Genomic DNA, 12158 nt, shown 5'->3' on the forward strand with positions numbered 1-12158 from the left:
AGTGGCTTTCGCCCACATATGGCTGCCCCAATGGCACTGCCATCGACCTCTCGACTCGGTACGTCGTTGTTTCTGCGCTGCTGGCAGCTACCGCCACAGAAATCGCCAAATTCTCCATTCTACGTATAGTTCTTCAACATGGGGACCATAGAGTCCTCGTAAGTTGGCCGTGGGAAACCCGCAGTTCGTACACCAAATTGTCAAGGAGGTCCTCGCCGCCTATTCCGTCACCCTCTCGTTGACATCGCCATATCACCCCCACACGAGCGACCTCACCGAGCGTTTCAACCATACTCTGACTGATATGATGTCTGTTTACATTTCTCCTCGGCACGACAACTGGGACGCCTTCGCTTCTTGTCTTCGCTTGCAACACAGACACACAATCAACAACTCAGTTCAGCCCATTCTTCCTCTTATATGGTCGCGCTCCAGTGTACACTATGGACAGGCTATTCCCTTACGTCCTGACATCACGAACGCTGTCTTGGCGGACGCCACATGCCGTGCCGAAGATTACCGCCAAATTGCTCGCTATCGCAGTTTTAATCTCGAAACTTCCGCAAAGCGCCGCTACGACAAAACCCATCTTCATGTGACTCACCGCGCAGGAGCACTTGTCTAGTTATGGGTTCCCCTCCGGAAGTTCGGACTGTCATCTAAATTCCTCTTCCATTACGTGGGCCTGTACCAAGTCATACGCACGCTTTCCGACGTAACGTACCTAATACAGCCAGTGGACGTCCCCACACATCATCGCCGCCGTTCAGGTGAGTGCGCCCGCGTGTCGCGCCTAAAACCAGACTTGTACACGTTACCGAAAAAAAGGAACTAAATACCGTTACTCGTTACCATGGCAAAAAGGAACTAAATACGTTGAACAAAAGAGAAACTGATGTTCTGAGGCTGAAACAACATAGAAGGAACAGATACAACAAAGCCTCAGAAGATGTGGGTTCGATCCCTACAGCTGGCTAACCTTTTCAGTGACTTTAATCTTTCAACTAAATACGTTACCCGTTACCAAAGTAACAAAAGGAACGCGTTCCCGTTACTCGATAGTAACGAGTTACTTTTACTTTACCACGCTATTACAGAACGACAACCATGTCAAAATTGACACGTGCTTCATTTGGTCCGACAATTTCCATGGGATTTGCTTTGAAGAATAGTAGGTGATCGAAATGGGCATTGGTTATTTTTGGTGCGTTTGCTCGAGAGACCCTCTGTGGCAAGACAGAAAAATTGCTGTGGAAAGGCATGGTTGCATCAAACACAGCCACCTTTGTTTTATGAATGTGTAGGATGCTCCTGATTAGTAGCGAGGCTGACTTTCCTTCTTTTTTTGTTCTGTGAATTCAAGGTCAGCAGCTGCTTTTATGCCCTTATTTTGGCACCACTGTTAGGAGGCTACACGACGTCAGCGCGACATTGTACGTTTATGTAAACTGATGAATGCTACACCAACGTCTACAATCCGTTGTATAAGCTGGCTCTTTGCATGGCTAACCTTTCCTTTCTTTTCGTAAACATAACCGCCCCCCCCCCAACCCCCCTTGTAAGCCTTGTAAGAGATAAAAGAGCGAGCGCTCGGGAAAAGAGTGATATTCGTGCGGCAGGCACGCTGGCAGACGGTCACAGAAGCGAGGAGCGACGAAGCGGGCAGACGGCCAGCAGCTGTGATGTAAGGCAATAAACCTTGCTTCTTTTGTTCAACTGCTGTGTCAGTGTTCTTCGGGGTTACGGCGGGGTCGAATACGGAACAACCCCGGGTTTGTGGGCCGAGGTTCCCACAGCCATCAAATCAGCCAAGGTTCTCGGGCTACCTTCTCACAACACGACATTGGCTCCACGAGGTATTCGATTGATTCGTGGAAGGCAGTGCCTTTAACGTATAAGCATCGGTACGGTAACTGCTACAGCTAGCTAAAATATTGAAGACGCTTACCTCAGCACACTTCTCAAAATTCGAATGGGAGTGGGAATGGGAATTCGAGTGGGGTGCACTCGATCATTTTAGTTTGGGAAGGCAAAGAAGACACTAAAATGCAACATTCCCGTCACCTTTTGCCGCCTTCACCCTGAACGTTTCGTCCAACCAAGGCCACACTCACGAGACTTTCATCTGTGCCATCTTATATCCAACGAGTGATCCTCACTGGAGCCCACAAGTGTGGAGGTGGGAGCGAAAATACAGGGACTAAGGTTTCTTCCCGGGATACGCTGCTAGGCCAATAACACGCGCGAACTGCATATAATAAACCTGGGATTTCGTGGTCCACGTCAGGTGGATCCACTTTACAACAACACGGCGAATCAGCAGACAATGACAATGCCATCTCAGGATCCGAGATTCGGCGAACTTAGTTACTCTAGTATATTCAGTGGCAGCTGCTTGTAGATAACACCCACGCCCACAAACAAATCCAGGGTATTTTTCCAAGAATGATTTCATGGTCAATGACACGACCGGGAAGTGTTTCGGCATTCGTCATGCCAGTCACCTTAGGCTTCAACAAAAGAATGAATGTCGACCAGAGGCTCCGAGGAGCTCAACATCCAGGTCAGGTCACCTCGTGTTAGAAGCATACGAGATTTCGGGAATTTCCACATACTAACTGACCATGTCGTCCATGTTGAAGCAGAACGTAAACGAAGGAAAGGAACGAGTAACGTGAGTAACGAGTTACCGATTTTTGTAACTGAATACGTTATTAGTTACAATTTTTAGAAAAGTAACTAGGTCGTTACTTCGTTACCGAAAAAAGTAACTGGTTACTGGGTAACGAGTTACGTACGACTCTGCCTAAAACCCTACGTCGCCCATACTTAATGAAAGCGCGTACTACATCTTGTGCGCTTCGCCCGGGGAGGGGGGGGGGAGTATCACCCATGTCGTCCTCACCCTCAATAAAAGGTCGCTGTTTGAATCGACCAGAGAGACTTAAGTTTTATGAGTGATGTATAGGGGAAGATGGAGCAAGATGAGAGAGAAATCTGCAATTGAATATGGAATTTTTATTTTGAGCGTTAAAAAAAAAACGGGCGATAGACACAGTCTGAGAGGTCTTGAGCTTCTGATCTGTAAATCAGGACGGACGTGCCCGGTTTTAAAATAAACACATTACAACAAATTCAAAAATGCAGATCGTTTCGTCTTGCCCTAACCTTCAAGGCAAGACGAGACACCGCGTCGGGAAAGATGAGACACACCGTGGTAATGAGCTATACAAATTAGTTTTTGTAATCCAAGAACCTACATAGCCCTCTTGAGCCCATGTGATGTGTAAAACCAACCCGGTGCAGTTTCCCTCCACCATCCTTTGTGCACCGACAGTCTGGTGTGTCGCTGGTCGCTCGCTTTTAAGCGCGCTTCTGCTGTGCTGGAAATATCATAGGAAGCAGGAAAATTTGTCAATATACGAAAAAGAAAGACAAAGGAATCTCCGAGGAACAAGCATAAAGCCCCGTGATAGTTGACTTATCTGTTTCAAAATCATATTAAATTTAAATTACACTAAGTTTGAATTACATTAAGTTGTCGCGTCTTGCCCCGTGCATATCATGGGATGAACTAATTGTTCATTTAAACACCAAATAACCAAGGGTTCCCATATTTTGCATATATCTAGATAAATGATAAAGAAATAGGATGTGTACTTACATTGACAGGATAAGCCTGCGACAAGCTGCTGCACAGCTGACAAGAAAAAGGACTACAGATAATCGCGCATTTTTTGCGGGTCTTTACATCCAAGGCAGAGGTCATCGATTTTTGTCTCTTCAATGCCAACAGCAATCCGGACGATTCTCCCGTTCGATAAACCGGACATGCAGCGTCACCTATGAGTAAAGGTTCAAGAGCATGGAGAAACGTCTCTCTGAAACAGGCACCGTCGGGAAAAGTCGCATCTGGCCTGTGTCTCATCTTGCCCACCTTATTCAATTTGAAACTATCAGCTAAAAAACTAATAACTAATAAAACACTAAACAGCAATAAAAAGAGATCATACACGTGCTAAAATAGATTAAGGACCAGCGGCATGGCCGAGTGGGCTAAGGCGTCCGCTCGTTGGTGGTAACCAAGGTCGTGCTGAAGACTGGGAGGTGGTGGGTTCGAATCCTACCGTCGGCTGTGCTGTCTGAGGTTTTCCCTGGGTTTTCCGAAGACTTTCCAGACGAATGTCGGCACAGTTCCCCCTGAAGTCGGCCCAGGACGCATACTGACCCCCCTGTCCCCCACTCCTTCCTGCTATCCTCTCTCCGTCTGTCCACATCTGTACGTCGCTCATAGCCACAGTTGCTTCGCGGCGCTAACACCCAATCAAAAAAATAAAATAAAATAGATTAGGGGCATGCATGATTTGCTGTTTATCCAGGTGCCCGCGTCTGCGATCAAATATATATGCTGCATCCCAGTAATTCCAATTCCCGCACGTATTCTCATCTGAAGGTGAATATCATAACATATTAAGTACCACAGAAATGTAAAAAAAAACATCTCAACAACAACAAAAAATAATCTAAATAACTAGAAGAAAGACAACGAAAACATAAAAATAAAAGGTCATTGCAGAGGCTGATGCAATGTGAAGACGCCACGGCGGCTACAAATTCAAACCAGGGGGTGAACGTGTAGTATATTTCTATTGTCGGGAAAAACTCACGTGACCTCTAGCGTTGGGCCAATCATTGGACGACGGTTGAGTAGCTTTCTTGCTTTGCTTTTTTCTGTCTCCCTGGGTGACCTGTGACGCTGGCGATCCTTTCCCCTTTCCCTCTCTCATCTGTTCTCTACCCTCTCCCCCGCTTTGGCGGTTCTGGGTGTTGTGGATTTTCGTTCGCGTCGAGTGAAATGAATAACAAAATGCGGAAGCGTTGGCCGTTTCTGTTACACAAAATGCTTTATTTTTCGAGATAGATATTTCCAAATCACAAACTGCAGCCTGCTGCAGCTGTGCAAAGCACGAACATGATATGAACATTGTTTCTGAAGTTCGAATGATATGCCGAAGCAACTTTGCATTCACTGATAGCTGATGTCTCATGTGGAAGATTTCACAGTATAACAACAGTATATTGGCCGCACAGGCACACACATTCAGAGATCCGGCATGACAGAGAACATGTACATATGCCTTCGCTGCTTGTGTAGGCGCCTGGTTGACCCGCCACAAAGGAACTTGTGCAGCTGCTATGCCGAAAGATGATCCTCCAACCACTCTGAGTGGCTTATCCATTCTACTGTATCCATGCAGATGCTATTCTGAAGCAGATATGAGTTGAGTGCTTATACCTCAACAAGAAAGATGGAGATCAGAAACGTGAAAACCAAAAATTCTGCCGGTCAAAATGCTGCGTATATGCCACAGGTGTGGCGCTATGCTATGCGAAGCAGCAGAATGGAATAGGAACTGACTTACCTGTCATCGAGTGGGTAGCGGAAAAACTCAGTATTCGTCCTTCTTTAATCGTTGTCGCACCAAGCAATGCGAAGCAGACCTAATAATAATAATAATAATTGGGGGTTTACGTCGCGAGACAACTGAGACCATGAGCGACGCCATAGCGGTCGGTCTGTGGATTGCTTTTGCCCACGTGAGGGTTCTTTAACGTGCGATGAAAGCTCATCACACGGCTCCCCGTATTTAACGGCCCTCGCGGAAGACGGCGTGTCGAAGCAACTTGTACCCTGCCACCGCGTTGCTGGCGTCCTCGGCCGGGTTCGAACCCGCGATCAGACCTGCCTTCCACTTATCTATCACTGAATTGACTTGCAGAAGTATCCATGAGGCACCGAGCTTTTCAGAGTCGGTATCGACAACATGTTAGGACACTAAAAACCATCCAAAGCGGTACCGGCATAGATGCTTTGCTTGCGTCCCTGCTGCACCCAACACATTTCGAAACTTTGCTGCGAGTTGCTCCGGCACCCGGCCCGACGACACGGTGTCACCGGCTTGAGCGCGCCAAGGAAAGTTCATAATTTCAAACCAACCAATGAGCGCTCGCATACCGGGGGAGCGGCCTTAGGAGCCAATGGGCTCGTGACGGTTGAGAACTCACGCTTCGACGTAAAAATTCTGACGTATCGTGACGTTTGGTGACGTGAAAAGCTCGCAGCGCCTCACTTTAGTACGCAAGTGAACTCGCGAGTTTCATCCCCTTGTTCAAACTTCAAACGGCGAGAGCCGAGAGAGAGAGGAGAGGGTGAGAGTGGCAGGTGGCATGGCAGCAATGGCAGCTGGAACTTGGGCGCGTCGGCAGCAAGTTGGTTTTGTCCTCAGTTGCCGTCACAAGGATGGTGTATCTCCTGTGCAGTATTTACGTGTGTTTTAGTGTGCTTTGTAAGATAATGCGGTGACAATGGTTTCTGTGCAACACATTGTCGATTTCCCGGAAGAGTTTTGACGCGAAGAAGACCTAAACGGCCAGGAGCAAAACACACTGTGAAACGCCAATCGGACTGCACGTCGTCGAATGTTTGCAGGTATGAGTGATGACCGTGATGTTTTGATTACTATTAAATAGATGTTTGATTTTAGAAACTTAGGAGGAACTTGAAGAGAAACAGGATAAGGAGGTTCCGAACGTACGGTGAAGAGTAAGGGGGTGTCGCGACCCGCATGGAAAACAGGAGTGTCATGTGTCATCTTCTCTAAGAAAATACGAGATGTGAGGTGGCCAACGAGCGAAAGCTCCCTGTGATCCGTGAGTGCATCGCACAGTCAGGCATATGCTTTGTCAAGACACAGTGAGTGATCACACTTATACTACGTAGTATGAACATGTAGAGATGTATTGATTATTTCTTTCTGCTCCGTATATGCTTTTAGCAGAATAAACTGTATTTACTTGAGCAATATGTGCATTTCTACGCATTATTTTCGATCATGCATTCAGTGGTCCCAGCTGCTAAGTGGCCAGATCCCGGACCACTTAGCAGAGGGGACCACTGGATCAATTCCACTAGTTCCACTTCAAGTGGGACCATCGTGAAGCTGGTTCCACTTTCAACAGGTCCAAATCACTAAGTGGGACACACTCAAAGTGGGACCTGCCCAATAAACCACTTTGAAGTGGTCCCACTACAGAGTGGCCCCATTCTGAAGTGGTTTAACGAACTGATCCCTCGTGGGACCACTTGGCAAGTGGGACCAGAGTGGGACCATTGCCAGGGTGGGACCAGAGTGGGGCCATTGCCAGAGTGGGACCAGTTCGTTAAACCATTTTGAAATGGTCCCATTCCAGATTTCTGCCTGGGTTTCTTCCGAGGATGCGTCGAGGTAGGCGGTATTCTATGTGCGGAAAGAAGAAAACGCGGAAAGACAAACTGGATATCCCCTCAGCGCACAAAGTCGCATTGAGACACAAGAACAAAACTAGTTTGGTTCAGTGCGCTGGTTGTTGTCTGCAATGTTTACTTCATCCATGATTTGAACAGCAAAATACGGGTGCAACTCAGCGATTCATGCGAAAAGCAGCAACTTCTCCGCAAGTCTATACGCGGGGTCGGCTGGTTGTACCTGGTTTGGCTAGTCCCGAGTTTCACCGCCGTGCGGCCACGATTTGGCGAAAAACGCGAATACAGTTTTATCCCGCCCATTTCTATGTAGCTCCATCGGTAGTTCTCTTACTTGGTGACAATACACTCTGTTTCTATTCGATCTGTACACATTTCCTGATATACATAGGGTATTACCTTGCCGTTCCGAGCAGGCGAATTTGAAACTTAATGTTCTGACTGCGCTGGTTTAAATCACTTTTTTTTTCAGTATCCGAGCTGCATAATCGACCATAAGGTACAGGTAATATCAATATATCTGCACTGTTCGAATTCTGAAAGAAATGTCGATAAAACATTACTTACTCACTCTCCGCTACTTCTCCGTGCAACCCGGTCAAATAAATGAGTAATAAACATGTCAATTGTCCGCGTTTCCGTTGAAGCTTAGCCATGTCTACACGTCAAGAATCCTCCCTCCACTATGATTTTCGTACGTGTCATAAACGCACGCACAAACACGCACACACAAAAGGAAAGAAAGCTGCTGCAGCGCGCTCAATGCGCTTCTTCAGTCCTGTCAGATGATCAGGTCCATACAAATTTCTTATCGGCACACCTTTTCAGCATTTTTACCGCAGTAGATTGCGTGTGACCGCCCGCTATTCATCGTGCCTAGTTCACGAACAGCTCCACACCTGGAAGGTGTGCTTTTGGCGCTTAATCGTACGTTTCGCGATGTGGTTTGAACAAAGTATTCATCATAGCAGATATCGTCTCATCTAGGCTTGCGCGTACTCACATGGAGTAGGACAGCTATTGTTCTAAAGTCATTATGGCAGAGCATCGCATCACAGCTACTATGTTGACGATGCATTCGGGGTCCTCTATTCAACCCCTTGATAACAACACACAAATTTACATCGTCTCATATTTATAATGTATGACGATGATGTAACGATGATGCTGACGGTGGATTTCACGAGACCCACTAATTGATAACTACACAGTAAATACAAAGTAAATAAAAATAAGAACCGAAAGATTCATTGGCGGATCATTTGGAAATGCGTCAGCATAAGCCTTTGGTTCATCCTTGTGTTTCCTCCTTTCTTTTTGCTCGTTTTCTTCGATTGCTTGTTTTGCTTCCAGCTTCATCTTTTGCCTGTTGTTTTTTTTTCTTTTTATTTCTCCTTCTTTTCTCTCTTGTTTTTTTTCTCTGGTACCTTATTTTGCTTCCTCTGTTCCCTTTTGTTTCTTTTCTTTGGTTCCTTCTTTTTCTTCCTCTTGTTGCGTTTCTGGGTTCGTGTTAGCGTTTAACTTAAGGAGTTACCGCAAGGCATTTCCAAAGGGCTATGCTGACGCATTTCCAACCGATAGACGAATGAATCTTCCTAATTTTTTTTAAAGGCTTGGGCCACCCTAAGTAAAGACACAGAGGCGTCGTTTGGTAGACGTGGCCCACGCATGTCCGTCACTCAGTGGAGATGGAACCTTTAGGGGCGGCAGAACGGAAAAAGCACAGAGAACGCATTTCTAAGGCGAACTGGAAGTCTTTCAAATCATCTTCCTTGAAGTCTTCTGCCATGACGACCCACGCACGAGTACGCATAACGCAGTTCATCACGGGGTATGCAGCCGTATGCCTCTTGCTTCTCTGTAATCCCTGGCTAGAGGTACACGTACGACAATGAGATCTGTGGAAGGCACACGACTTCCCGTATCCGTGAACGATGCTGCGAATCTCTCAAGGTGTAACGCTGACGCCATACTTGGCATAGATGGCCACTCCGGCCTTTCGGTTTTCAGGACGTTTTCAGGAGTATTGTGTTGCGAGACTCTAGAAAAGTGCGGTGACCTTAAACACGGAGTACCTTTGGTGCTGCTGTCTCACTCGCATTTGAGGAGCTCTTATTGAAAGGTTAATTAAATTTTGCAGGTATACTCAATTGGTCGTCTCACAGATGCATGGTATCATACAGAATGTTTCCAGCTAGTCGTATAAACCAACGGAAAAAGCAGTAACCAAGCAGTTGCTTGATTTTTTGTTAAAAATTTGTAATGTATACGAAAAACGCCGTTCAGCAGCACATCATTTTGCATTTGACTCATTACATTGCTAGTCATCTATATGAGTGTTTTCGACCATCGATTGTAATACATGATGCAGACCACCCGACGCAGTCACCACGACAGCATTGAGTTCCTGCATATATAGTATTGCGGGAGTGTACAGATTGCTGCACATGCAGATATGTTTGTACTAATGGTGGACCTCACATATACAGGGTGTCCCATTTAAGATTGACCCCTCCTTTAAAAAATAATGAATCATCGCAGAAGAATGAAACCAAGTACATAGTGTTACCAGTGACCTGGAGCATTTAATAGTATTTTTTGTCGCGCAATTAACTGATTAATTAATTAAATTTAATTTCCTAACTTTTTAATTGGGAGGATCACACCGGAGATGTCAACTGTGAAGTTGTGGGCGTTGACATGAGAAAGCGAATGCAGTGTGTTGCAACTCTCTAGCTCATACGAGTCTTTTTTTTTCCGGGCTAGCAGAAAGGGCCCGGAGTTCCGAAACTAGGACAGAATCAGTTTCCGTCGCGCGAAAAGAGCGCTTGATTGCAGCGCTTTCTCACGGCCGCTTGACAAACAAGCATTGATGCCGTCCGTTCCGCATCTGCTGTTATCTGTCACGGGTGCGGGGACACCAGCAAGGTCACTGCGCCGCTTTATCTCTTGATTCTTTGTTTTTTACGCGTGAAACGACACAATACACGGGAAGCCGAAGATAACTGCTCACGGCTTACCTTGAACCACGAGCTGTGGAAAAGCTGTGGGCTATGAAATTTATGAAGCCACTCTTTTACACCTTTTCATTCGCACCCGCTCTCTGCGTTGTAGCACAAGTTGTGTCTTTTCCAACGAAGAGACAGTAGGTACGATGCTTGTCTTAGATGCTGCACAGGGCAAGCAAGAAAGGAAGGAAGCAAGCGAGCATGTAAATAATAAGTAATAATTGGGGGGTTTATGACTATAGGGGAGACAACGGTGATCATGACCGACGCCACGGTAGTCGGCCTGTGAATTAATTTTGCCCACTTGGAGTTCTCTAACGTGGGTGGAATCTTACACACGGAAGATCGTATGTAAGTCACACCAGGAGACGGCATGCCTAAGCAATCCGTGTCTTCAAACAAATTGCTTGCGTCTCCGCCCGCGTTCAGAGCACGCGACCTTCGGAATGGAAGCAGGAAACGCTATTAACCAAGCCATCTTTTTTTTTTTTCAAACTGGCAACCGAAGTTTGTTCAAGCAAACAAAGAATTAAACGAGTAGATAAAAATAGTATGCCTTCTTTCTCATTCAATTTATTTTACAGAACATTGCACATGTATTTTAACAGAACATTGACCGAAACAATACTATGTACATTCAGAGCAGGTGTTCGAAAAGATCGCCTTCCTCAGTCACACAAAACATGCATCTCTTAATTGTGTCTTCGGTTGCCCTCCGCAACGTGGCCGCGGGGATTCCACGGCACACTTCCGTGATCCTCGCCTTAAAGGGACAGTCGCATTCTCCGAGGTCAATTTCGAAACTAATGCGAATTCTAATTCCTTGCCGAGCACTGAAATGGGCCCGAAAATACCATTTCGATCCGCGGCGTACTTTTCGCGCAATCCGATGAAAAGGAAACCGGAATCCTTGCGCCCTCGCTCTCTAAAAGTGGGAGCAAACGTCACCCGGATAAAGCCAATCAGCGCGCGCCCTGGGTAAATGCGAGCCGCGCGCCTGTTTGGCGATCGCGAAGCCAAGGTAGCAAACATGGAGTCTGAAAACGAGAGTGATGTTTCTCTGTCTGGGGGAGATTCTGACGAACATGTAAGCGGTAGCGGCGACGAGTTAATGCTGGATGATGACCCATACTCTACGGACCCAATGCCTCTGGAACCCGCCGACCAGGCACGAGATGTGGCTGCGGCTAACCCGCGGGATGACATTTTCAGGTGACGTATCTCTTTGCATGGTTGCCGTCGGATGTGCGGAACAGTTTAGAATGTTGAAATTGTTGTCGGCAGGTGTCTGTGTGGAGTCTGCGACCCACAGGAGCCCGACGAGCGCCTGTGTTGCCATTCTGTTGCCAGGGTGGTAGAAATGTGCAACAGTGCCGCCGTGCAGTGCATAACACAACACCCATTACTCAGGGACATCTGCCTCCGTAGGGAGCTTCTAGTGGTGTACGCGCCTCAATTCTGCCGCTATGATCAACATTTTAGGCGACTCAATCCCCAGGACCACAAGTAAGCCTGCTGCAGTGCTCTTCCGTTTGCTGTGATTACGACCGTAATGATTTTTTTTTCGGTTTAAATGACCTCCCATCAAGATTCGGAAGGGTAAACTCGGGTGCTAGTCGGGTGTTGTTGGTTACGCAAATTGTCGAACCTAAAGTGGACAGGGGTTGTATACAAAAGGGGCGGCTATTCTCAGCAGCCTTTTGGCCTACACAAGTTTGTCCCCCATAAATCATAAGCGTGGCCGACAGCCGTGGAACGACCCAGAATCCTGGTCTAACAATTCCATTAGGAAAAGTGAAGAAACACTCTCGATATGCTCTCAATTATGCCAGTTAGCCATGGCCTGA

General features: G+C 46.7%; 1 protein-coding gene across 1 annotated transcript in view; it reads right to left on the reverse strand.

The window, feature by feature from the left end:
• Positions 1-8007, reverse strand: part of LOC135373911 (venom serine carboxypeptidase-like) — a 132293-nt gene extending 124286 nt beyond the window's left edge. Inside the window, exon 1 of the mRNA XM_064606962.1 lies at positions 7871-8007. Coding sequence (XP_064463032.1) covers positions 7871-7959 — 89 coding nt within the window. The 5' untranslated portion in view covers positions 7960-8007. The remainder of the gene's footprint in view (positions 1-7870) is intronic.
• Between the last annotated feature and the right edge of the window lie 4151 nt (positions 8008-12158).

This window comes from Ornithodoros turicata, unplaced genomic scaffold, assembly GCF_037126465.1.
Source record: "Ornithodoros turicata isolate Travis unplaced genomic scaffold, ASM3712646v1 Chromosome34, whole genome shotgun sequence".
In the NCBI taxonomy this organism is placed as follows: domain Eukaryota; kingdom Metazoa; phylum Arthropoda; class Arachnida; order Ixodida; family Argasidae; genus Ornithodoros; species Ornithodoros turicata.